This window comes from Copadichromis virginalis, linkage group LG3, assembly GCF_057382275.1.
Source record: "Copadichromis virginalis isolate Kocher_CV1m ecotype Utaka linkage group LG3, C_Virginalis_male_GT1.1, whole genome shotgun sequence".
Classification (NCBI taxonomy): Eukaryota; Metazoa; Chordata; class Actinopteri; order Cichliformes; family Cichlidae; genus Copadichromis; species Copadichromis virginalis.
The window spans coordinates 48,951,202-48,978,966 of NC_140620.1; the positions used below are offsets into that span (position 1 = coordinate 48,951,202).

Below are 27,765 nucleotides of genomic sequence, written 5' to 3' on the forward strand. Positions count from 1 at the left end.
CATCCATCTCTAACCTTTAAGATCATGCATCTCTGGCCTGTTTGGTGCTCTGCGTATCGCATTCTGTCTGATAAATACACCTGATAGAAAGCATATGTACACTTCATACATATTTATCACTGAAAAGCATCACTACTGTGTGAGAGAAACTGTAAACTATCATATCAATATAACGCTAGCAGCCGTGCAACCATCGGACATGGATGGGGTGTATATGTTTTAGGGGGGGCTGCAGCAGCTGTGTAGCTGCTTTTCCTCGCAGCTTTTCATTAGTCTGATCGATTCATTAGTCCATCTGTGGATCTGTCCAGTGGTGTTAAGTAATGCTGACTTCTGTCAGTAATGAAGCTGTGCAAGTGTGTGAACACAGGGCCGCCTGCCATGACCAAAGAGGCTACAGAGATGGATGGTGCAGTGGTGCGTTTGATTTACTGTACTGCACGCACACACACACATTCAAAAACATCTGTCCCCCTTCATCACATCAGTTCGTAGAAGGATTCAAATAGACAGCTGGGTGGCACAATTACAACTCGATGTTCCACGCATAGCAGGCCAACGAGTTCACTGTGCTACTGCACGGCCGATGCAAAACACCAGGGTCATTTCACACATGACGGCGATCGTCACAAGATAACTGAAGGTAACAGTTTCTACAGGGTTTCGTGGCTTTGTAACTTTCCATTCAGGTTTTAGTCTTCAGATGCTTACAAAGAAAATGATGTAAGACCCACATAAAATACGCTTCTTTTAAAAAATGCAATTAATAGCTGATTTATTTACGAAGCATTTGATCATTTTACAGCAGGTGGGTTAAAGTACATCACTCATCAAAAACTATTAAAAGAACATAAAAATTATATTGTCAGTGTGCAACACTGTCTCACAGCAGTTTTTGAAATACTCGGCCAAAATTAGTCATGTTCCTGGGAATAAAAATTAAAAATGTAACTCATATTTATAAATTCTTGTCCATTTTATGACTGCAATATGACATAAAAATGTCGGTTCAATTATATTTTCCCTCTGAACTGTGTGGTGCAAAACCGGATCAGATTTGGGTTTTTGGAGGGCCCAAAGTCAAGTAGTACTGGTCACAAATCAGCAAATTTCTCCTATTTCATCTATTATTTAACATACCATTAGCTGTTGCAGAATTCTCTGTGGCGGTGGCCCACACATTGATCATGCATGAAAGCGGTTGATGCCAGACCTCCCAGAAGACCAATCCACTAATCACACTTTTCTTTGAAATAGACAAAGAACAAACCTGGCAAGCTGTTAGCGTGAATCGTGGCCAAATAACTGGAACCTTGGGGGTTTTCAGTAAAGGTAACACTTCTTCACCAGTGAAATCAGTGTAAACTGTGCTGTACTGATCTGTGAAGAATTGCGAGACCTCTGCAGTCTCATACCGCAGCAAAGGCCAACAAATTTGTTCCGCAGAGTTTCCCAAACTGTTTTCACCGACATCAACGTGCGCTGTGAAAGCCGTCTGCGGTTACCGTCGAATTACTAGTGCATTCCTTCTCCCAAATTAAGCCCCTCATTTGCAGAGTTGCCTGACCATCCAACAATCTTAATTTCCATATTCTGTGGCATTCTCGAGCCCTGACCTCATCTGGCTGGCAGCGAGGCAAATAATGAAATGGGCCCTGCCTTTAGCGTGGCATCTTTAAGTATCCAGCAATCTGCTCCCTAATCTATACTCCATTCTTCAACTGTGTTCCACATTATTGGAAGCCAGCTGCACATCGGGCACAAAATGGAAAGAATTTTGGATGTTTACCAGTACGCTGAGGTTTCTGCCAGTTACACAGACCAAAACTTAATTTCATTTGCTTTTTCTTTACAGTGTGTGCATGACAGTGGCCATGTCCTGTTATCATCTATCAACTGGTGAAAAGGGAAAGTTGCAGACGGGGCAGCATATTTATAGATTCAGACCCAAGTTAATCAAACAACAGCCTAGAGGCTTTAAAAAGTATTTAGGCTCATAAACCCATCACTGAGTTTATTGCATTAAGTGTCTGCTTCTTTCATTAATCAAATAGTGATGATTTATCTTAGATACTACAGGGAGTGCAGAATTATTAGGCAAATGAGTATTTTGTCCACATCATCCTCTTCATGCATGTTGTCTTACTCCAAGCTGTATAGGCCCAAAAGCCTACTACCAATTAAGCATATTAGGTGATGTGCAACTCTGTAATGAGAAGGGGTGTGGTCTAATGACATCAACACCCTATATCAGGTGTGCATAATTATTAGGCAACTTCCTTTCCTTTGGCAAAATGGGTCAAAAGAAGGACTTGACAGGCTCAGAAAAGTCAAAAATAGTGAGATATCTTGCAGAGGGATGCAGCAGTCTCAAAATTGCAAAGCTTCTGACGCGTGATCATCGAACAATCAAGCGTTTCATTCAAAATAGTCAACAGGGTCGCAAGAAGCGTGTGGAAAAACCAAGGCGCAAAATAACTGCCCATGAACTGAGAAAAGTCAAGCGTGCAGCTGCCAAGATGCCACTTGCCACCAGTTTGGCCATATTTCAGAGCTGCAACATCACTGGAGTGCCCAAAAGCACAAGGTGTGCAATACTCAGAGACATGGCCAAGGTAAGAAAGGCTGAAAGACAACCACCACTGAACAAGACGCACAAGCTGAAACGTCAAGACTGGGCCAAGAAATATCTCAAGACTGGTTTTTCTAAGGTTTTATGGACTGATGAAATGAGAGTGAGTCTTGATGGGCCAGATGGATGGGCCCGTGGCTGGATTGGTAAAGGGCAGAGAGCTCCAGTCCGACTCAGACGCCAGCAAGGTGGAGGTGGAGTACTGGTTTGGGCTGGTATCATCAAAGATGAGCTTGTGGGGCCTTTTCGGGTTGAGGATGGAGTCAAGCTCAACTCCCAGTCCTACTGCCAGTTCCTGGAAGACAACTTCTTCAAGCAGTGGTACAGGAAGAAGTCTGCATCCTTCAAGAAAAACATGATTTTCATGCAGGACAATGCTCCATCACACGTGTCCAAGTACTCCACAGCGTGGCTGGCAAGAAAGGGTATAAAAGAAGAAAAACTAATGACATGGCCACCTTGTTCACCTGATCTGAACCCCATTGAGAACCTGTGGTCCATCATCAAATGAGAGGGAAAAGGAGGGAAAACAGTACACCTCTCTGAACAGTGTCTGGGAGGCTGTGGTTGCTGCTGCACGCAATGTTGATGGTGAACAGATCAAAACACTGACAGAATCCATGGATGGCAGGCTTCTGAGTGTCCTTGCAAAGAAAGGTGGCTATATTGGTCGCTGATTAGTTTTTGTTTTGTTTTTGAATGTCAGAAATGTATATTTGTGAATGTGAAGATGTTATATTGGTTTCACTGGTAAAAATAAATAATTGAAATGGGTATATATTTGTTTTTTGTGAAGTTGCCTAATAATTATGCACAGTAATAGTCACCTGCACACACAGATATCCCCCTAAAATAGCTAAAACTAAAAACAAACTACAAACTACTTCCAAAAACATTCAGCTTTGATATTAATGAGTTTTTTGGGTTCATTGAGAACATGGTTGTTGTTCAATAATAAATTTATTCCTCAAAAATACAACTTGCCTAATAATTCTGCACTCCCTGTAGTCTGTTTAATGAGAACTAGCTTTCTGCTAAGTTTACAGAACAGTGCAACAATCGGTCCAACTGTGTCTGTGCATGTGCAGTGTCTTTAGAGATTTTTCACTTTTTATACACTGCATAGTGTGGTGAATTTAATTTCACCATTCCCACTACAACTGGATTCAATCAGCCAATGAGGAAAAAGTGAAAACAGAATTTACTGTAAATCTATAAAAAAATAAAAAACAGAAATATGTCTTTTGAAAAAAACTATATCGATACTCTTTAGGACCCTTTCAGAGCCATGACAGATTTAACTCTTCTCAGGTATGTCTGTAAAGTTTTTGCAAACCTAAATTTTGGAAATTTATCCCATTCTTCTTGGTAAATCCTTCATCATCAATGGGAAGCATTTGTTACCTGCCATATTCAAGTCTCTTCACAGAGATCAGATGAGGTCTGAGGCTGAGCTCTGGCTGGGTTACCCATGGACACTTGTCCTCATGTCACTCCAGTGTTGTCTCGGCTCTCTGGTCCACTGTTATGCTGAAATATAATTCGCTACCTCAGTCTCTGCTCTCTACAGCAGGTTTTCTTCAATGAGCTCTCACTGTCTCTACTGTTAAGAAACATCCCGACAGCATGATGCTGCCACCACCATGCTTCATTATGGGGATGTTATTATTGATGGTGTTTACCACCCACTGCACCAACCGCTCTTGGTTTAACTCGTCAGCTCAGTTGTTTTTTTTGCTTCTGAAAGTCTTATAATACACTTTGGCAAACTCTAAGAGCGCTGGCTGCTCTACTATAAAGGTCTGATTGATAGTCCTGCTGAGATGGCTGTTCTTTTGGAAGGTTATTCCATGATTGAAGCATTTTTGGGGTGTTTATTGGGTTTCTAGTCATTTTCATGACCAACAGGCCATCCGCTTAGTCACTTTTTTCAACTAAGTGACCAACTCTAAGAAGAATCCTGGTGGTTTTCAAGTATTTCCATTTCACTATTCATCGCGCTTTGAGGACAGCACGTCCTCGCCCCCAACGCGTACCAACACTTATTACGTCGGTATGTTTCAGTTTCTTTCAGTCACCCAACACGTTCTTATGTTACGCATTCGGAAAAAGGAGGAAACATGAGAACTGTTTGTATCATGGGACGCCTCGGGGCTGACAAATCGTTGGTATGTTACGCATCGGGAATGATTAATGCTGTGTTGAGGAAAACTCACAGATTTCAAAATGTGTGCCGCTTTCACTTTTTTAATTGTGGTAGTCTACAGAGACCTACAGAGGGCTTATTTCTTGTATTAACACACAGTTTCAGTTCAGGAATTTGAAAAATATAGGTTTGTACTTTTTGGAAAGCATTTTCAGAATCCTCTGCTTGGTACAGGTGGACTCCAGTCACCTCAAGGAATTACAAAACAGTATGTCTACCAACACTTACACCACTGCGGGGTCCGAACCAGTTTTTACATTTTACCTAAATGGCAATTCATATAAAAATTGCATTTAAATATCAATAAAGTATAAACATACAATTATCTAACAACATATCAAAAATAAGGAAAAGGGTCAGATTTATAAAATGATGCACCGTGGCAGTGGTTGCACAGATGTGGTCATTTCAACAAAAGTTTGGGTTTATTAAAAAAGAGGGGAAAAGTCTTTTGCACATATTTATACACGTGATAAAATAAATGTAGGCATAGTGTGTTTGCTTTTGCTGAGATTAAGTCCTGCAGTTTTACTTGTACCTGTGTGCATCTGACACATTTGATACGTTTTGATCTGATACATTTTAATTTACTCAGGTTGTCTTGGTCTAATATTAAAATCTGTTTGATGATCTGAAACATTTAACAAATATGTGAAAATTGGAGAAATCAGGAAAGGGGAGGTACTTTTTTCAGGACACTGCATGTTGAAAAAGGAAAAAGAATACTAAAGAGAATCGGAAGATAATTTAGTAAATGTGTATTCTCTTATAAAAGTAAGGCCCACGACTATTAGAACAGACCAGTTGTACAAGGCCTATGGTGGGTAACGTCTAAATTCAGTCTGGCATTTAAAGCAACACAACAGTTATTGAGCACCCTAAACTCGATCTAAAAATCTGAGTTTTTATAACAGTCAGGTTTTTATGATGCTACAGTACCAGACTGAACACTGACAATAACTTGAATCTGTCTGACAGACTGTCTCAAACACCCCCACTTGACTCATCACTGACAGACAAAAATGCAGAAGAAAGCCAGTGATTTCTTTAAGGTCCTCTGAATATGACAATCATCGTGGGAGTTATTAAAATGATGTATTCCCAACTGGTCTACATGATGCAGTCAACTTTTATGTGACCAAACAAAGGCTGCTGTCCACAGAAGACTGACTAATCTACTCAAACTTCTAAAATCAGCAAAGATACTATACAAAGATGTCACTTTAGAAAATACGTCTCAAAAAGATGGCAAAAACAAGAGCGAGCGCGTTAACACTTTGGTAGTTGATGCCAGTAATGGAGGATAATTGCAGAGACTTGTGACAATGATACCATGTCAAGAAAAATTATTTAAATGTCCTTGTCATACTTGTGTAATTGCTGACAAGAGGGAGCGGTGTGATGAATGACGTCCCTGACATCTGGGCCGCGGCCAAAATGGCGTTTGAAGGAAGGGGAGCGCGTGGTGGATGGGTGGGTGAGGGAGTGAGTTGGCACAGTGCATCCTCCACATTCCCTCTGTATTAAAGAGACAGATCGGAGGCGCCATTTGAACTCTTAAACATGCCACTGGAGATTTATCTGACATCATGTGTGAGCCCACTATGGGGCCCCTGTTTATCTAACTTTATGTTTCATTAGGTCGTACTGTTCATGTAAGTTATGAAGTCTTTGTTTATAGTAATATCCTATAGGGAGTTCCAGGTTTGCTATACTGTTTGTTTTGCAATCTTACAATTTTGTTATGTTTTTCTGCACGCATGTGTGCAAATTCCAGGAACGTGAGTTTCTTCATTGTACTTGAAGCATGGCAGGTCCCTCCCTTTTAGGCCCGGCAACAGCATAAAGAGAGACACCGCACCGTGTGTTTGTTTATGCATTAGGGCTCCCTGTGGACCCTGCCTGAAAAGCACTCCATTATCTCAGAAAAATCATTTAGGTCCAAAGCAAAAGCACAGTCAAAAGAAGCTCCTCCCACTGTATACCATGGTCAGCTAATATATATAAAGCAGGTCACGCTGGTTCACCAGAAATGGAAAGATTCACTCATCAGGGTTTTACTGTACCGATCACGCCCCAAGCTATTGAAGAAATTCTTTCCCAAACAAACTATTGTCAGTTACGATAACACTTAACTTGTTCCAACAACGGCGCACTTGAAAGGACAGTCTTTAAAGACGTGGGGAGAACTGCTCAGCATTCCTGAAGGAAGTGCTGTTCCTCTGTGTGCACAGCTAAGCCTGTGTGTTCGACTGATTCTGAGTGCTCGGCCTTGAATGTAGAAATACATATGTGTGACTTAAAATGTGCTGCTACACAGAGGGGGGACACAGTGGGGACATTTTATAAAAATATGTGTGTTTTGTATTTGTCTTTGTAGCTGAAACCAGATTCTCGTGTTAATACGCGCTATCTGACATTTAGGAGAAAAAAGGATTGAGTTTGGCTACGAGTCAAGGTCACAGCCATAAAGATCTGCAATGTCAGCTCACGTCTGCGGCATGAACTCTGCTTGTCAATCTGACGGCAACACGATAGTATCCACTTTTCTTCTCCCGCTGCTTTTGTTCTCCTGGATGGAGGCAGGGAGCAGGCTTTTGCCTGTGCACTGTACTACTTGGCAGCACATTCAAAACGATGGTTTGCGTTACAAAACACAAACATATATGAAATAGTGAGTGTTTATTATTATATATTAGCTAATTACCCAATGAACATGTTGCGAAAAATTGAAATGAGATTCAGAATTTTTCAGATACGGAGTTGGGACTATGTCTGAGGAGGCAGAGAAATCGTTTCAGAGAGCCGGAGCAGCGTCTAGCTGAGTTTCTGAGGCAAAATAATACTATTTTACTATTTATATATTCGGTACCATGCACGTTTTGAGCCACAAGAGCACTTGTTACCAAATTCTACGGTCTGATTGGTCAGATTTCTTTATTAGGATCCAAAAAAATGTAAAAAGAAAAAATAGAGCTTGGTTCAAAAAAATAAATACCGCTTTATGTGAATGGTGTGAATAGTTGCACTGAGAATAGGTGAGTCCCAAACAATATTTTAATACACTAAATATTTGCACAGCTTTATTTTCCATATAATATACAGTATATTAGGACTTTTTTAATTTTTTACCTTTTTTGTTTTTTGCACAAAAAAAGGTTTTTCATTTTAAGCAGAAGTTAATTTCTTTGGTGGGCTAAAAACACCAGCTGTTGACATTTAGCTATATAGCATCAACTATATAGCTATTTATGCTAACATCAGGTCTACAGGTTAAAAACACAGTCATCACAGCTGCTAAAAAGAGCTCCTTTTAGGGTGAAATGGATAGGCCCACACATGATACTGTGTTCAAAGACTGAAGTTAAAGTTATAAGTCCCGGGCATCACTTCACCGTTGCTTGAGAAGAAGCAGGATTTAGTTTTGTACAATCAAACATAACGGTTCTGGCTCGGCGGGGGAGTAGAAACACCCCCATACGGTCCAGTAAAGTTTTGCTTATTTCCAGTTGCTATGTTTAAATCATTGCTGTTTGGGATATCCTCATAAACTGTGAGTCCTTTAGGGAGTAGGTCAAACTGAAGCAACAAAGGCCACTTAAGGTAACATAACTGTGTGCTTAGATTTTCATATGGGATGGACTCTTCTGACATAAACATTTTTTCTTTTTTTTGCCCTCCGTCAGTGTCAGCTGACTGATGGTCGAGCGGCTCACATCCCCTCCCTGTTGACTTTGGTGGTGCTCCTTCAAAAGAAATGGATACCTACTGTCACGCCAGACGCTTGGGGAGAGAAATGAGGAAAAGGCTGAGAAATTAAGCTGACAAGCAGGGGTATGTTCACATGAGAGAAATATAGCAAAAAAGTACCCACAGTAGCACATTTGTCAGCCTTGTTCAGCCTGGCAGTTCAGCTCGTGTGCACTGCGGAAGGCAGCTGAATATGCACTACTGAAATGAAAGAAGAAAAAAGAGGTTCAAGGCAAGGCAAATAATTGGATTTGGCTCAGCCAGAATGTAAGTGTGTGCTCAGCAATGCGGCTGTGTTTGCACAGCTGGAGCGTGTGCCCAGGGTCATCTCTGCAGGGAGTAGGGTTTGGCACTGCCGGGCACAGTTATACAGAACAAGTCCGCTGAAGAACACTGAACGCCTCTCCCAGTATTTCCCTTTTAGAAAAAGCATTAGCCAAACTCACAGAGGACAAAAACATCATTTTAGATAAGAAATTTTTATTTTGTCCCATTGCAAATATGGGGCAAAGCTACAGGTTCTTGTCAGATGGCACACATATGAGCAGTTTTTCTCTTCCATCATATTATCCAGTGCTGCTGCCTTCCCCAAAGAGGGACTTTAGTTCCAGTCTAAATAGGACAGACTTGACAGGCTTGCTAGAGAAGGGTAGCAAGTTTCACCCTGCAAGATGTGGGATTTGTCTCTTAAAACCAGCTGGCTGTGGCTTCAGTTTGTGTAAGAAATGTTATTTTTTAGGTTATTTTTTCAAAGTGAGAAGAAAATCTCTGGTGGCACGAAACGCAAGAGCAGCCAAACGGTTGGAAGCCGCTTCTCGCCGAAATCTACACAGGCCGAGGCACTGAATCAAGGTTTAATGTCGGAAGAAACAGGTATGACATGAGTGCGCGATGCCTCGGCACACTGCGCACCCTTAATCGTGAGGGAAAATCCTATTTCTGAGAGATTCATCATGCTCAACTTACAGCGCTAACACACACGAAGACAGGAGGGTATCACATGAATCATTTAGTTTAGCCTGTGTTACCTACATTAACTCAGAAGTGGAAAATCCCAAGCTAATAAAGTACAGTATAAATGTGCATCTGGGAGTTGGAGCTGCCAGATGGTTAAAAACTGGAAATCAGAGGGTCTATTGAGTTTTGGACAGTGCATAGTGGCAGAACAGATAAGAGGGCCTCTAAAATGGATGGAATAGTATTACAATCCGACCTAACAAGTCATCTACTTATGGAAATATAATACAATGCTCCTTATCAAAGATATTCAGGCCGCCTAAATGCCTCAGTTGCTTTTGTTATGGACAACCTAGGAGCTCTTTAAACACTGGAGAAATCTGAGACTCTACAACCCCATAGTGGCATCTTCGATATAAACTATGTGACCGTGAAAGGGAATCTTTTTTTCTCCTTACATTTAGAAAGTAGTCTTCAATAGAAGCACACCCATCTTAGAAATTCCTGACAGAACTGACTTGCTCTGGCATCTTGAGTTTCAATCTGATAGCTCCAAAATTGCTTCTGCAACCAAAACCTTCAAAATGTGGTCCAAGTCACCCTTCCATTGTTGTCGGTGCATGTAACAGAGATGGCTTCAGATTCTGCGGGTTTCACATTGGCTACAGATATCCAGGTGACACTGATAGATCCCGAGGGCATATCTCAAGTCAAGACTGGGAAGATGAAGCCAATAAAAGCCTCAAGCGTAGCTTTATGGTAATCTTGTGCCGCTACCAAACACGCCCGCATGCTCAGCGATGAGGGCATGAACTCTACAAAAACCTTCGCTGCTGCAAATCAGTGCACAGGCCAGCCTTTCTGTGCCTTTTGCTCTTGAGAAAAAAAGTTGGTTAGATTTAATCAAGGTGAAATCATGTAACATCTTAGTCACACTAAGAAAACAATATCCACATAAGTCGCATTTGGCACATTAAACAGTGATATTGGTACAGATGGCCTCCCAGACTGAACAATGGAAGTTTCAATAAGAGATCCCCCTGGAAATTGAACAGCCTGACCTTGACTGGGTTCTCTGTTTCTGTTTCCAAGGATTAAAAGACCAACTGGACCCTTGAGATTACCGTGATGCCCGTAAATGTGATGCCTCTAGCAGGTGGACAGGTAGTGAGCACTCTGTTAATCTTTAAGAGTTAGGTGGGCAGGAAGAAGGGAATTATGGGTCGTGGAAAGGACAGCAAAGTAAAGACATGTGCAGGGCTGGTGGAGTGTGTCGTGAGTGAAGGCAGCATTTTGAGATAGAGTGATTATTAAGGAAAATGTGTTTCATTTCTTTTTTCCATTTCGGTTTCTGTGTTAATAACTTTGAGGCTGTTAGAGATGGCAGCTGCCATGAGATTTACATACACTGTAAAAACTGATCTTCAATCAGTGTTAATTCTCTCAGCAATAATACAACTCGTTTGTCAAAACAACATTTAGAAGAAAAATGAAAGAAAACTCAACTAATTACTGGCATGCATGTGAGAAATCATATTCGCATACTGTGGTAAAACAATAATCCCCTGCGGCCCAGCCCTTTTTTGGAAGTGAAATTAGGTGCTTGCATTGTTGCACCATAAGTAGGACCTCGCAGCTCTCTGCGAGTATCTCAGCTTAGCTAGTTTCATCTTCATATTGTCTAAATTCATCCAACTAACTAGAACTTCCATGACATAGTACCTCATCCCATTCACTGATCATCAGAAGCACGAGTTAAGGGTTGTGGACCTTAAAATGACAGATGTGACCTTGGGCAAACTTCTGTGAAGTTGGGTTGTTGTGTATTAGTCCAATTACATTGTGATAAATACTCTCAAAGGAGTAGCAATTCTTGCTAATTTTACCTGGACAGACAGACAGCAGATGCACACCATGGTATAAGTTCATCGGTCCTTCAGCCAGAGGAGCTCAAAACTAAACAGGAAGCCTTACCTCACAGAACAGCTGAGACAAACCAAGACAACATGCCGAAAACAATGTTAGCATCCAAGAAAAAAAAGGTTTGGCCTCTTTGATAGCCAGATGAGAGCCGACTCCATAACTAGCTGTTTGCTTGGTGCCACTTGAGCTAATTGAAGTCAATGAACTGGACAAATAATACAGCAAGTCTGTGCACCACTTTTAGGGAATGGTTTTCTAGCTTTTGAACATTACTTAACATACAGGTATAAGTGTCAGTGCAACACATCTGTGCAGTGCATAGATGTACCTTGTGAATGGAGCTAATAAGCATTAGTTAAGAAAACAGAAAAATCAACCCTTTGATGCATTTAGGGTTACTTCTGACTCCAAGAAACATCAGGGGAACAGCTATAATAATAAATCTAAGACTTCCACTGGGCTATCACAGCCCACTGGGTGATTACATAGTGCCTGTGTCCATCTTTTATGTACAGTTTACAGGTTGAAGCCTAACTAAAACCCTACTCTGAAGACTGAGCTCATCTTTTGCCTCTGGGGAAACAAACACCCTCTGTATTCCTTTCCACTTCTATCATCAACAGAAAAATTAATGGGCCATTTATAGTGACAAAACTCTTTTAAAACTCATATTTAGTGGTTACATTTTCTTGGCTGAAGACCTTAAATCTAATGGTAATAAGATGTTTTCCATCTAATGTGAAAAAAACCTTTAATAAACTGTAGAGTGAATTTGGCACCATAAGCTGTGATATTTTCAGGTTCTGGTTTCTGTATATTTAAACTGTTATCACTCAAAACCTGTTATTATCTCAGGAATGCCAATATAAAGCTACTCTTTGTTCACATTACTACACAGCAAATTCTGGTCTTTGGAATAAACTCTCAGGGAGTTCAGATTAACTACATTTGAGTGTACATGCGTGACCATCGAATGAACTCTAGTGCAGAGTTAGAGTAACTCTTTTCCGGGAGTTGATTTTTCAACTCTTTATAGGAGTTAAAACTAAACTCTCACGGAGTGAAATTTCTACTACCATATAGAGTAAAATTTAACTCATAACTAGAGTTAAGTTTGATATTAACTCTTTTGTAGTGTTACTCATCAATTGAAAAAAGTTTTAGGTTTTTGGTGCAAATTACTACAAAAACACAATAGTGATTATTATGAATGTATGGATTTTATTTATCAAAAATAACATATTCAAATATGAATGCTGCATGGATTAACATACATTCTGTGTAACCGTACTGTAATAGCATAATATCCACCATTATTGGCAGCTAAACAGTTGAGGTCAGAAAGGCCTAACATTGGGCGAAAAGAAAAAAAAAAACAGAATTAAAGGAAAAAAATGACTACAGAATAAGCACTTCTTGTAATGCAGTGTTAACGTGAGGAAGACTCTGTAAAGTCTCCATCAAGCCAACAAATTAAGTAATGCAACTCTCTCACAGAACATAAAATTGTGAATCACACCCATATGACATTTGGGCATCAAAACATTTGAAATGTCTTACTTTCTCCCTTTCTAGGACCAGTATCTTCTTAAAAATGGTTTCATTTACCTGAAAAGCAGGACACTGATCATGGAAACACGTTTCATGGTTAACATGCATAACAAAAACAGAGAGAGAGCGAGAGAGAGAGAGCAAGTCTTATTACACACTACAGTTGCAGAGCAAACTACATGAAATACTATATTAAATTATTTTTCTCTAATCTGTTTTATCTTCGTGTTTAAGCTTTTTCAAGTAATGGCAACTAAAGAGTCAAGTATAAGTCAATTAAGTACTGTATCTACATTTCTTTCATGTATGCTGTCCAATAGAGGCTGAACCATTTGAAGTCCGGCATCACTTGTGTCACTGCTCTGACTGCTGGTGGTTGAGACAGACAATGTATCTGTTAGACTTGGAGAGGAGGGCTCTTCCACATGTTTCTTCAGGACAGTCAAATCTGAGGGTGACAAATAAAAATATTAGAATACAAGGTATATACAATCAAAAACACAACACAACAAAGATACCATTTATGCACACAGGGCCAGTAAATTGCACGGTTTGATTAAATTATACTTTCTCCCAGGAGAACAGATGGTTATTTTGTATTTTATTATGGTAATATACAATTTACATACCACAAGGTGTGAGTGTCACATAGTGTGTTAGGTCTGAGCAGTCACGCAGCTTCTTGGATGATTGTGTTTCCAGGATGTCTGAAATGCATGTGATAAATCCAACTTACTGTTGAGCCATGAAAACAGCATTTTGTGATTGTTACCACAGGATATTAGACAAATTAAAAATGTTTATTTAAGAGTAACTGTACAAATCAAATCCTTCAAAATCTATCAGAGCATATATTTACTTACCTTCAGCTGTATAGATGACAAAACACACCTCTTTGACTGCTGCAAGTTCAGGAAAGATATCCTCATCCACCTCTATACCCTGCTCATCCGTGACTTTCAGTGCTGCATTTTCTGGTATGAGAAACTTCTGCTGCACTGAAGTAAAATCATCACTTAGTTAATAACAACATTATCATTTCTTCTTTAATGACTTAGTACAAACCATAACTTACCTGCTCTCACAAAATCTGTGAAGCTGACTTCTTCCAATTTTGCATATTTCTTTGTCTCTCTGTGTTTTACTTTTATCAACATCTTGGCCACCTACGGAAAAAAATACCTTTACTACTATGAAACACAACACAAGAAGAAGAGGTTGTTTATGGTAACTCTATGTAAACTGTGTATAACTTAATCAACGAACACTGTCTTACATTGAGTTAGCCTGTCCACACTAAATATTGCTTAAAATCTATTTAGCTAGGCTGGTTTAGCAGACAATGTGACTGCATGTTTGCTGTGTCCTTGTCTTTACAGTTCTGGAGACAGGGTTGTGTGCATGTCTCAGTGTGCAGCAGGACTAACTAACTGATGTTAATGGTACAGTAAGATAAGTAAGTTAGCTAACTTTTGACTAGCATTAGCCTAGCTGCTATCTCCAAATCAGCATAACATACAGAAAACACATGTAGTGCTAGTTAGTTAACTTTATATTTTACTTGTGCATCCATGTAACTGAATATATATATATATAAATAACATCACTACACTCACAGAAAATTCCAAAGTAAATAAAGTATTTTTACCTCCTACATGTCGGAGTCCAAGAAAGAAACACAGATAGGCGCTGTAACGGTCGACAGACAAACAACACCAGCAATGTGTTGAATTAGACTCCTTAGCACCCAGTGAATGAACACCTAAATATTACACCGCTTTAGAGTACTCCCCAACACTGACTGTAGTATAAGGTGAAAAATAAACTCCCGGAATGTAACTCTTGCGCACTTTTATGCCTAACTCCAGAATATTTAACTCCAGTGATTTGCTGTGTAGCCATGTTTAACACCATGTATAACTTTTTGTAACTATTTCTGTTTTTTCCACCCTGAAAGTGTAATAAAGAACGATAATAAACAATGAGCGGGACAGAAAACTGTTGCTCGATTTACTGAAGACAGAGGAAAAGATGGAAGCATAAAAGGTCTTGTACACAGCAGCACTATGACAACAGCTGGGTGTGCCTGATATTAATGAGACACAAGTGGTGGATCTGCCCTGATTCACTTGCGTCATCCAGATAACTGGGGCATGCAAGTTCACAGAGGGCCTGTGAGCCAAGCTGGCTTCTTCTGTATAATAAGAACTGTTGACTTGCACAGCTGGATCTAACAGTCTGACCAAAAGAGACTTTGACAAGTCAGGGACTGAATGGCAATCACAAACATGGGAGGTTTGCTGTCCTGTGCATGTGTGTATGTCATTAGTGGGTTCATTTGCAATGTCAAATCAGGGAACTAACTGGATAAGCCTCTGCAGCAACCTGGATTGTTGCAGAAAGAAAAATATCCACCCTTTACGACTTCTATATTTATATAATTGTCTCTCTCTCTGATAGAGGAAATTACGCTGCCATCAGTGACACTTTCAGTTTGCATGACACTGCAGAGGAACAAGGTGGGGTCTCTCCTGAGCACTTAAACAGGCTTATGACTTAAACACGTTCATACTCTGGTCATCCGTCTCCTCTTGCACACCAGTACTCAGAGTGTGACCTGTGAGGAGCAGGAAGCCTGGAAGCTAAAGTAGGTTAGAGCCAGGAAAAGGGAGAGGCTGTGGATCAACCCCTCCCACGTCCCCAAGACCCTGGAGCAGAGCTCAGCAGGAGTTAAGTGAGTCCGTCAGCAAGCACACACGGCCAAGCTGAGATGTCCCGCAGTGTGGAGGAACGCTTTAATGATACAAGAAGTAAAGCAAAAGAAAATGTTTCCAAGATGATGTAAATATATGTCTTAAAAGATTTGCTTGCCTCGTCTAATGAACGAAACACATACATAAATTCAATATGTCAAGGAAATTAAAAGATAAATTAAAAGACGGACACGCATCTTTGCACTCGTATGTATATATATATTTTTTTACGCCAGAGCAACTCAAAAGCAAGATAATGGCATGTTGGAGCAAGACTCACCTAAGGTTGCATTACAGACACACATGGTTGCACAGATAAAAGTTAAAAGCGACAGGCGAGACAGTTTTGGCACACGCTGTTAAACACGAACCTGCATCCTCGGCAGCGGCTCGAGGCACAGTTTCTGCACGGACGCACCTGCACGCAACAGCAGCTACAGTTGGTGCTGCATGCAAAAAGTAATTTCACACCTTTGCTATACATGCTTTGATTTACAAGCAGTTCTACAAATTAATCTTTTAGGCTCAGTTAAACAGCTTTACTGTAGTATACTGCAACCCTTGAGTAGCTGTCTTTAAATATCAAAGAGGTCTGTAAACCTAAATGTTTTGTTAGCTTTGCCCAATTCCACATCTGTTGTATAAATTAGCGGTCTGCAAGCTCAGTCTGGTTTATAAGGAAAATATTTTCCTGCAAAAATATCCAACATAAAATAGATTAAGCCACTGCAATTGCAACCACATACTGTAATATTAAAATTGGTCGAGCAGGCATCATTAAATATGAAGGCAGAGAGTGGCATTTTTGTAAGCTTTCGGCAATAAATTCCAAACTTGTTAAGCAAAAAGCCTCTTTGCCAGTTCCATTCAGGTGTTAATATAATGGAATAAGACAAAATGCCGAGCTGATTGATTGTCCAACTGCTGCACAGTTGGCTCCTGATTAACATGTTGTGTGCTATGGGGAAAACAGGCTCTCCCTATTTTGGAGATTTATTCCAGCTACATTATCCAATTTTTCACCGTGGAAGTTTTAAGTCGAGGCCCATTTGTCTTGAGTGCTCAAGTCAAACGCTAAAAACGCTGAGAAACGTCAATCTCACAGGCAAGCCGTTTAGAGTACATAATCACCGAGTAACACACGCTATCATTTGTGCTCTTTATATAAAGACGACTTAATTCTGGTTTGAAGACTTCAAGATTGCAGCATTTGCATTGCAAGCAGAAGGCTGCAATCAGTCTGTTGTGATGCTTATATTTAATCGATGTGCAGTTAACATATGTGCTAAACCTTGTTTATCCATTACTGCACAGGGTTCAAAGTGCAAGGATTTACACAACCAACAAGGCACTAAAATAAAACATCAGCAAAGTCATTGCCCTAGTTTGCAAATTGAAAAAATTATCTTCATCAAAAATGAATGTTTTAAATGTTTCTTTCTTCGTGCTCCACCTCTCCACTGTGTCTCATTAAATTCAGCTTTTGTATAATCATGCTGACAGACAGACCATAAACAAACTGACAGACAGACGAATGGCCTGGCTCTTGTCTTGGCAGAGGAACAATGGACATTTGCATTAATGCAGTTTCATTGTAGTGATAAATGATGTTGATTTTATTGGGAGGCAGACACAGAAACTTATTGAATTTGTCATTGGGACTAGCTGTAGCTACAGTTATTCCCCAAACATGCATCTACAAACAAAATAACAGTAATTTTATATACTTTGGACGAGAGATGCCACGTGCAGCATGACATTGCTGCATCTGCAGTTTTTTACTGACTAAAGGAGAATTATTTGTATTGGTTTGGCTGCACTGTAAAAAAAATTATATTATATTATTAAAATGCAACGTCAACCACTAAAAAAATGGATCAAAAGTCTGGAAAAGCAGTACTTGTTCATAAGAATGATTCTACTGTTCTCAGACCAAAACTGAAGCAGGGACGTTTTTTCATTTTTCTTTTCTTTTGATTTATTCTTCCCTTTTCCCAACAAGTCCTGTGATATGCCCACTACAGGGCAGCGGTAATAATTATAATACATTTACATTTACTAAAGTTATCTGTAACGTCATATATGACATCTGAGATAAACTGTGGAAAATGCAGTACTGAGAGTTTTCCACGTCATCAAAATGTTTTTCTAGTGAAAATGAGCCGGTAAATTATTTCTTTATATCGCTAAGATGTTCCTGATGTTGTTTAAGAGATTAGGATGTGCTTTTTCTTTAAGCAAGTGAAAGTTCATGCACATTTAAAACATGTTGATAAGCCTTTCTTTAATTACAGCTGCTTCCAGATAGAGTCACAATAAAAATGTGCCGGAAATGTTTGGGGATTGTAAACTTAACTCCCAAGTAAAACTTCTAATTACACCATGAATCGCTCTGACCTAAGTAATCCTATGTAAAAAACTGTCGTTCTGTGTCTATCAAACATTCATACTGTGCATATTTGGCACAGATTTGGTTTCCTCTGATCATGTAATGATTTGCCCGTAACGATTACTTTCTCATGATGATGGAACAGTTTGTACCTGTTGTGCAAAGAGCTGTAGTCGCATTCCTGCTGCGCCCTCCTGCCAATCATCATCAGTTTCATCAGTTTGGTTCAGCTGATGACTAAGACGAAACACATGAGTGGATCTTGCTCGCTCTTTACAAGCAAAGCCAGCCCTTTTTTTTAAGTTAAAACAACAAGCCATCTCTTTGTCAGTCAGACTTCAGAAAGCCTCTCCCTAATTCCATCTTCCATTAACGAAATAAGTCAACATTAACGCTCACTACGGGCATAATGCCCCATTATTCAACATTTTAATGGCATGATTTCCTGGTGTTTTATCAAAATCCATTAGTGTGCACCTGGACTAAATATTGGATGAAATACTGAGTCTGACACATGAACAGAAAGACGTATCCCTGCAGTCATTTAAAACAGCAGCTGTTTTATCAAAAGAATCGTGGCTTTTTCTTGGGGTTAGTGAGAAGAATAGCTGATTTTACTGAGCTCCTACTTGAAGTAAAACTTTTTGACCTACAATAAGATAATTTACATGTAAAACAAGTAAAATAATGGATCCTTATTATGGTCTTTAGCCATAAAACCAAGTCAGGGTAGGATAGAGAAAATATTGCAAGGGCAAGCAAGGCAGAAGTGCTTGCCCAGTGAATACTAGAATAGACCCCAATTAAAATTTACCAAAAAGCAATTTCTCTACTTACAGCTCCAATGATGTTCTGGCTCTAAAAAAAGATGTCTTATTGGATGCTACACCTGGCTCTGTCCCTAAAAGCTAGCTTGAAACTTTTTCAGTGCAAAAAGGAGAGGACGTCCCAGCAGTTCACTAAGATGCAGGAGACGCTCACCACTCATGCTTTTTTGAGTCAGTAAACAAATAAAATTCTAGCTAATTACTAGTCCGAATCAGTTGGTCAAATGTTTTAGTTGATAGGCTAACCAAACAAATATTAACCTCCTAGGACTTGGTGTCCACATATGTTGACATCACATTTTGGGTTATTTAGACCAAAATACTCAATTCTGCTCTACAAGGGCCTGATATCCACTTACGAGGACATTATACTGCTACTGTTCTATCGAAATTTAAATGAATATCCTCATATGTGGCTCTTATTTTTCTTAGGAACAAAAATTAGGTAAAAAAAAAAAAATCTGGGAATTTGTTTTTACATTCATCAGATGTATCAGGACCCAATCAGCCCAAATATCAAAGAGAAATTAAAAATGCATGCCGTGGAAGAGTTCAGGTCTTAGGAGGTTAATGGGGTATTCCCTGCATAGGGTTTTTGTAAAACAAGCCCCAGTGAACAGAAGAGAATTGAACTAAAACAGCTAAACTCATGGTGTTTTGTCCCTTCCAGTTACAGAACGTTATTTTGTTCCAATCAAAACCATAAAACCCTAATTCAGAAATATCTCAAACTGAAGCTACAGTATATCTATTGTCAGCCAAATTAAGTATGTAGATGTTTCTTGGAGTGGCTGCATTAGAAGTCTGAGAAATCTGACTACAGCAGCTCAACAACCAACATGGCATACCATATAAAAACAGTAGGTTCTTTATTTCTTTTTTTTCACCAACTTTCATGTTTATAGCTTGAGCGTTTAACTGAAATCATGCACACTTAACAGATTTTAGTATGCATGTGCTATAATAATCCCCTTTTTTTACAGCTTCAGTGGCTCCAGCATCTGTCAGTAGCTGCAGCTAGGAGGCTGCAGCCTCCTCTCACATCAAAAAAATTAGAAAAAAGTAAAGCATGATTGGAATATATTGCTCACAAAAGGTGTTTGGTGTAGTTCTTACGTTGAAACTTTTGGTATTTTCAGAGATCATAAGAAATGGGCTGGTGCATTGCAGTCTTCTCCAAAATTAGATTACATGATCTAATCATTTAATAATTTTAAATAGTTACAATTATTTAATATGGGTAAATATTAGTCATTTATATCAATTTAAATTAATTTAACCTAATAAGGCTCGGAGCCACAGAGTGCACTCCATGGTCTGTGGCAAATTTCATTAATGTAGAGATAAAGCTGCCTCCCACTCCCACCACGCCATGACTAATCGATTAGTTTAAGAGTAGGTACGATTTCAGTCGACAGCTGTTATTTAAACTGTGATCTGACATTTCTTCAATGTGTTTTTTCCCCAAATACTGTAGAGTTTTACATCTTCAGGCCTCTAACTGTTGTAATTATTACATTCAATAACCGGTGAAATTTACTGTCAGTTATCCTTCTTTTAAGAGACAGTTTATCTTTTCATTTCAGCAAATACTTTAATGGCTCATGTTTTTGAAACGTTGATGTCATTTATCAGGTTTCTTCCAGACTTACAGCTCCAGAGTGTGTTGAGACGCCTTGTCAATAACTCTCAGCAGCACAATCAACATGAAGAAAGACATACCGGTTTCACCTGAACTTTCCTATCAGGTACTTTACAAACTTCCTGCCTGTGCCCCCGATTGTCCATCGATCCATCTGTCTCATATCTGCATTCAGCTTAAAATATCTGAACTCACAGATTCCTTCGCATTGAGCTGAGACCAGTATTTCTCATATCATCTACATGGCTTCACAGGCCACCTGGTCACCACAATCCCAACTATTCCAGCTATGAAGCAATTCATGTTGAGATGAGAGAAGAAGCTGTGCCGATAACGCGAAAGACTTAGAGTTATGCCCTGCCGAGGTGAAGGAGGAGTGGGGAGAATGAAGGCTGAATGACATGTTCAATGTCAAATGTGCACTTTTCCAGGTCATGGTTGCCAAATGCTTTTCAAGCTGCATACCTGTCATCAGGGAGGCAGGGGGAGTGCTGAGAGGATGACAGATGCAAACAAGACAGGGGTATGTGAGACTGCATTTTTGCTCAAGGTACAAGTTGCCCCACTGAGATCCCAGCATGGATGATGTCACCACACAGAGGTATGCTGGGACAAAAATCCCCAGTAACATGTCAAATGTAACACTGGGAGGAGACAAACGTCATCTGAAATCTGGTGGCTGGTGAACTCAAAGTTCGTAGTAATGAGTTCATTCTTTGGTTAACGCTTTAGCCTGATATCCAACAGTATGACTTAAACTCAATATTGCATGTTTATAACAAATATGAAAAATGCTCCGCCTAAACTGTTCTTAAACTCCTGAGCTTGACAGACACTTCAACCATTCAGACTCTTAGCAACAGCGTGTAAACACACTCACGATGGACACATGCGCCAAGACCACACAGATTTCCCAGGTGGGAGGTTCTCAGAGGGCAGACCTAGGCCTCTTTATAGGGGCTATAAGCCACAGTCACAACATCTGCGATGTGTGACTGTTCACCCCAGCATGATTTGTGTGTGTTTCTGTGTGCATGTGTGCGAGTGTGAGCGCATTTTGTAGAGGGCACTGTGGCATAGGTAATCCCTGCAGAAGCCTGGGAACGAGGAATTTGGATGGACTTTTGGCTCCAATGGTCACAAAAGTCACAAGACTGCACACACCGACACCTTAAAACCTTTGGGTAAAATGTGCTTTTTTCAAATGTACGGTTTCCTTTTTAGCTTATATTTATACATAAACATTACGTTTATTTTTTTTACCAGCTTAAGCTAGTAATATATAAGCTTTTAGCCTTAAAAGTCACATTTTACTCAGTTTTTATCCAAAAGATTATCCAAAAACCATCAAAATCCTTGATCCTTGACTGAGAACCTTCACAGACACATCAAAATCCTTCTGTGTGTTTTTCAGTTCATATATAGCAAGGAAAAAATAAACTCTAGAAGCAATGCACTAAAAGCTAGAAGCTAACATGGAATAGCATGGTGCCATAAATGCTATAAAAATTGAGGAATATTAAGTTGTAATGAATTGTTGTATTGTATATGTGTCTCATTTTTAGCTGAACGTATGACACAAATGCATGCGCATCTACACAAAGACCCACAAGCGCACTATGGATGATTACATGCTCATCAATCTGCTTCTGTGGACGTATGCATTGTAATCCTAATAGCACATCATTTGTAATGGGGTCTCTAGTGTTTAGTCGTAGCCGCCCAGCGTTTACTCAAAGCACATGTGGCCAGGGGGGGAAACAGATGTGAGAACCCCAGGAAGCATCATTAGCTTCACAAACATTCACCGTAGCCAGCCGTGGAGACCCTGTCAGACAGCAGCGCTGCAGACCTTAAGTCCATCATGTTTCCACTGGATTTAGCTGTCCACTCATTCTTTTCCCCTTACTGCTAACATTTCTCACACTCGTATGCAGTCTCCCTTTTCCCTCCTCCCAAAAGTGAGCGAGTTAAGCTAAGATAACTGGTTTACTCTTTGTTTTTCAGGCTAGTCGGCCACTCGGTAGATCAGGAGTTGCTGCATCTTAGATCTTTAATATTTATGTTTTCCTTTCCCACTTTTATGCTGGTAGCTTTGTTATACATCATTGCTGTTTGGCCTTTTGCTCTCCGTGCATGCTTCATGCAACTCTTCCTGTCTCACGCCATCAATAACACCCCCCCCCCCCCCCCCCATTTCGTCAGACATCTGCATGTCTGTGTGTGTGTCCCTTTCTCTACTTGCTATCGATTAAATCTACATCAGTATCACTCCATTAATATTAAACTTCTATGTATCTTCTAGCATGCCAGTCACCTTCCACCTCGATGCCTCCAAGTCTGTGACAGTTTTGTTTTATTTTACAGCATTTTTTGTTAGACCCTGCTTTCCTTGACAATTCTGTTTTTTTTCTGGTGATCTGGTGTAGGCTTTGGCTTTGACCTGTATGGCAACACGTTTTTTCCCCCTTTGGCGTTCTACTCACTAAAATTTCTATTGTTTTTCTCATCTTCCCATTCTTGACCTTTTTGCCTCTGTAACCCTCCCCCCTTTCTAATGTCTATCTCTCTCCTGACAGTCCTCCCCACCACTGCTTCAACTCTCAAACCCATGCTCACACCTCCTACCTGTGCCTCCCTTCTAATTAGGCATCATGAGAGGGATTCGAGTGCTGCTTCTCCCCTCTCGTTAGCACCACTCCCCGGCACTCCTGCTGCAATCCCACCCCGGGGCTGTGTCTGAGGTCAAGGCCGGGGCAAAGCAGAACAGACGGGGCTCGATGCATGTGCTCGAGGCAAGGCTGAGCCGAGCTGCTCGGCTGCAAGCTTCTGCTTCGGCTTTTGTGATCAGCTGCATGTGAAAAATGTGCAGGCCAGATGACGCACGGACGGTCTCGGCTGCTGCAAATGAAGTTTGCGCTGGCGTCCAGGAACACACAACAGGATAAAACAACAACGCTCAATCACGCTGATGGAGGGGACGTGGGTTTACTACAGATGGAGCCGAAGATGTTTCATCAGAGGAAGAGAATGCCAGAGGCTCGGCTTTCAAGCTTGGCAATGACAAATAAACCTCATGATGAAGGAACAAATACATTCACATGGGGCTCCAGAGGAAACAGAAGGGGATAGAGGGCAGCCACCTGCAAAATCACCATAAGGCTCAACTATCCCAAATGGGCGTGGGAGCCACAGAGGATATAACTGCTGAAGTGGACAAAGAAGGTCCATCTGCTGTAATGTTGCCATCTACTGGCAGCTTTTTATCAAAGCATGACAGCGCCATGACTTTAAATCAGAGTTCTGCACTGTGCAGGATTTTTAGAAGCAGATGAAACCACAAGATCTCATTATGCTTTTTCATAATGTAGTCTGAACAACATGTCCTGTTGTATGCACTTTGACACAGCAGCGTGCAACACAATTCCAGAGAGTTATGCCATTTGCTGGCACAGCTCACTTTGGGCACTCAGTCACAGCTTGTTATTAGAGCTCAGCATCAAGCAATCAAAAGGTAAACAACACAACCAAGTGCTGCAAGATTTTGGAGGGAAAACAGCAAAAAAGCCATATTTTCCTTTCTCCATCTTTTCTTTTATCAACTCCTGATGTGAAAGCAGTAGTTTGCCATTCTTGAAAATCTGCCAATTCACATTCTTGCGCAGAGTTGGAGAAGATTCACAGAAGTTCTGTACTGTAAATGCAAAACAAAGAACGGGAGCGGTTAGCTTAGCTTGGATTTTTACACTTTCATTTTTATACAGCTAAATAAATAAGATAAGACTATTACTGAGTGAGCTTTAAAGGATTTTGATGGCAGAATTTATTAGTCCTGGACAAAATATGACTAGCTGTTTCCTGGCTTGCAATCTTTAAACTAAGCTAAGCTAATTTCCTGCTAACCTGAAAGTTTAATTATTAGCAATATAGCTAGATTTCTCAGCAAGAAAGCAAATTAGAGATTTCTTAAGCTGACCTGAATGCATCAAAGCTTTGACCAATTCCATGTTAATTCTTTCTAAATTAATACTGAAATTAGTATTTTTTTTTTTTTTTTATGGTAGGCACTCCCACAGATACTTTAAACAGAGCATGAATGCCCCAGTCGAAATATTCAGTTCTCCACGAAACTTTGAGGTCTCTATTATGCTTTTTCGGACAACCTTAGACAGTTTCCATGAATTTCCAAATATTCCTCTGAATAGAAATTAAAGTCAGATTTTGTTTACTTTCCATTCATGACTTGGATTGCAAGGAACAATAAAAGTTGTCTTTGATAAAATTCCTCTCAGAACCTAATTTCGGATTTTTACTCGTGCCAGTGATGTCACACATTGGTTTTCATTTTGAAGCCTCGTCTTGAGTATTCTGATTTTTGCCAGATTCATTTTTTTGTAGCCAGATCCCAAGTCAGATGTTTATATGACACCTACACAGTAGTCACTTGTCAATAGCAGCATCCTGAACTATACCCCACTGAATCATGTTGTAAAAAATATGACTAGACCCTAAAATTGAAACCATAAACTAACAGCGTCGTCATTTTCTCATAGACTGACTTCCCGCCCCTGCTATTTGTATACTACCTTGTCAGATCTGGAGACTCTGTCCCTTGTTTATATACAGTCTATGTCCATGCCAAGTTTGTAAAATCTCTGATTGTGAGCTTTTTCAAAAACTTTTCTTACTCCAAGAGTATTCTCATTCAGTACAAAATAACCTGCCATTTTCAGAAAGAGGCAAAAGAAAAATTTCATGTTGGAGATATAAGCTTTACTAAAGCTTAGTTATCCAAATACTGTTGAAAAGGAGCTTTCTTAGGGATTCAACAGCCAGCAGGAGCTGCCATCTCCTTTTCTGTTCTGCAGAACTTTTCCTTCATTGGCCCACTGAGAAAACTCTGAAGCTACTTCCTTTTGGCCTGGCTTTATAGGGATGCAAGTCTGTTCTCTGGATTTCCAGAACTGGAAGAGCTGCATGCTGGCACACCTGAGTAGGACACACAGGAAACACTGCTACCATGCCAGGAACACTAATAGCGCTGCATGAAAAGTGAAACATTTTGTGGGTATCTTGGCAATTTATACAAACATGAGTACCAGTGAATTTTGCCCTTGGACTGTAAGAAACTGTGTGCTCACACACGCGCGCGCGCACACACACACATGCACACCCACACACACTAAACAATCCTCAGTCCCACTCCACAGATTAAGCCCAGATGGGAACAATGAGATGAGTATGAGGGCTTTTGCAGTGTAACTGAAAACACTTGGTCTTGTTAACGCACTCCAAAAACTTGCTCTATCCATCCATCACTGGCCAGATGTTCTCTGAAGCTTTTTCCTTTACTCCTCAAGAGGGCCCAATCCCTCTCGAAATTAATTCACTTCCCATTCCACTTGCGTCCACAACAAAGGTATTCATGAAAGCTAATTGCATAGTTTGGGGTCTTTATGATCAAGCGATCGAGCTGAGGAGCGTATTTCAGAGAACAAGCGATGTTGTTGTTGACGGACGCTCACTTGGGACCGTTTGCACGTCGTGACCCCACTTAATCCTGCCATTAGGCCCCAAAGCTTCCCAATCCTGAGGACTTCAACGCACTCTGCTCCCTGCATTAGGACTCTGAGAGGGACCATTTCCTTGAGTAAACATCAAAATCGGTTGCTTTTGTGGCTAATTTCCTTCTGAATTCCAGCTTAGCAATTAGAGGAAAGGCATGTGGTGAAGTGAGTGTGGCAGCCCCAACACTCTGAAGTCTGATTTATATCCATCAATTCTTACAAGCCATACTCCACATAAACTCACCAGTTCAATAGAGCTGTCACAGTAACAGGCTCTTTGTGTTTCTGTGTTTTATTTGCATCTTTATTTAGAAAAAAAAAATCACTTCATTTTGTGTTTGAAGAAAGCAGATTTTTTTTAAAGTGCTGCTAATATTCCCTGTGAATGGGAGAGTGATCCCAGCAACATCTATAACTTAGATAGATAGATAGATAGATAGATAGATAGATAGATAGATAGATAGATAGATAGATAGATAGATAGATAGATAGATAGATAGATAGATAGATAGATAGATAGATAGATAGATAGATAGATAGATAGATAGATAGATAGATAGATAGATAGATAGATAGATAGATAGATAGATAAAACAGAACTGAGAATCCACAGATCTGTGTCAGCGTGTGCCCTGTGTTTCAAAAGTGACTAATAAGGAGTTCAAAGCGGAAAGACAAAGAGCCAAAATGAACAAAAATGAAAGCGTACGAGAAGGATTTGCTCTGCTCCATATCCCTGCCAGGTTACAGGCACTAACATTCAGAGATGCCAGGGTGTCTTTTAAGGGCACAGCCTCATGCACGCACCGTCGTTTAATTCCCCATCCAGGAAAAGTGTTTCTGGAAGGTTCCACTTTTCTGCACAAATCAGGGGAAATGAGTGAAAGCAACAAGACCCTCCAAGAAATGCTCGAGGTATGTCATTATGTCACCCACAAAGGAAGGTCTATTCCATCTAGGGTTGGAGCCACAGGCCATTTGGCCCACACACACACAAATTGCACCCGCACAACTTTCAGCAGCCAAGCACACAAACACGGTCTCATTCCTTTGCCAAATTGTAATGCAGAAACTTTGACCCACGAGCACACATGAAAAGAAAATGCCACTGCAAAACAGGGACCCTTGGAGGAGGCACTTGTTGACCTCTGGCCCCGCAAAGCAAGGCACTGCGTCACTGTGCGGTGTGTGTTAACAGTGTAGGATAAAAAGGGGATGTTTTTTTCTTTTCTAGTTTCATTATTTTAATATGGCACTATTAGTTCATCAGAATCATATAACCAGCTTTGCATTAAACATGTATTGAAGAGTCCGGTGCAGACTTGCTCGGGCCTAGAGCAGATGGAAAGATTTGTCGTCTGCTGACCACTTGAGCAAAATAATCTCTTGAGTCATTTTTCAGTCTGGTTTTGTGATGGAGACACAAAATAATCAAACCACAAACACTTGCAACACAGAAGTCAGTGTGAGCATCATCCAAGACATTTTTTGGGCGTTACCATCGGCAGGTCATCGAGCTGAAAGCAATCAGTTGTAAGTAACATTCATTACAGAGTCATTCCTGTTTG

At 40.3% G+C, this 27,765-nt stretch overlaps 2 protein-coding genes across 2 annotated transcripts in view; both read right to left on the reverse strand.

Moving 5' to 3' along the window:
• Positions 1 to 27,765, reverse strand: part of LOC146715056 (ADAMTS-like protein 1) — a 105,314-nt gene that overhangs the window by 76,324 nt on the left and 1,225 nt on the right. The gene's annotated exons all lie outside the window — the stretch shown is intronic.
• On the reverse strand, positions 12,384 to 16,062 carry LOC146715057 (uncharacterized). The gene is made up of 5 exons (XM_085451480.1): positions 14,668 to 16,062; positions 14,095 to 14,185; positions 13,883 to 14,017; positions 13,649 to 13,726; positions 12,384 to 13,467 (listed from the first exon to the last, which is right to left on the reverse strand). The coding sequence occupies exons 2-5, from the start codon at positions 14,174 to 14,176 to the stop codon at positions 13,292 to 13,294; spliced, it is 471 nt and encodes a 156-aa protein (XP_085307606.1). The 5' UTR covers positions 14,177 to 14,185; positions 14,668 to 16,062; the 3' UTR covers positions 12,384 to 13,291.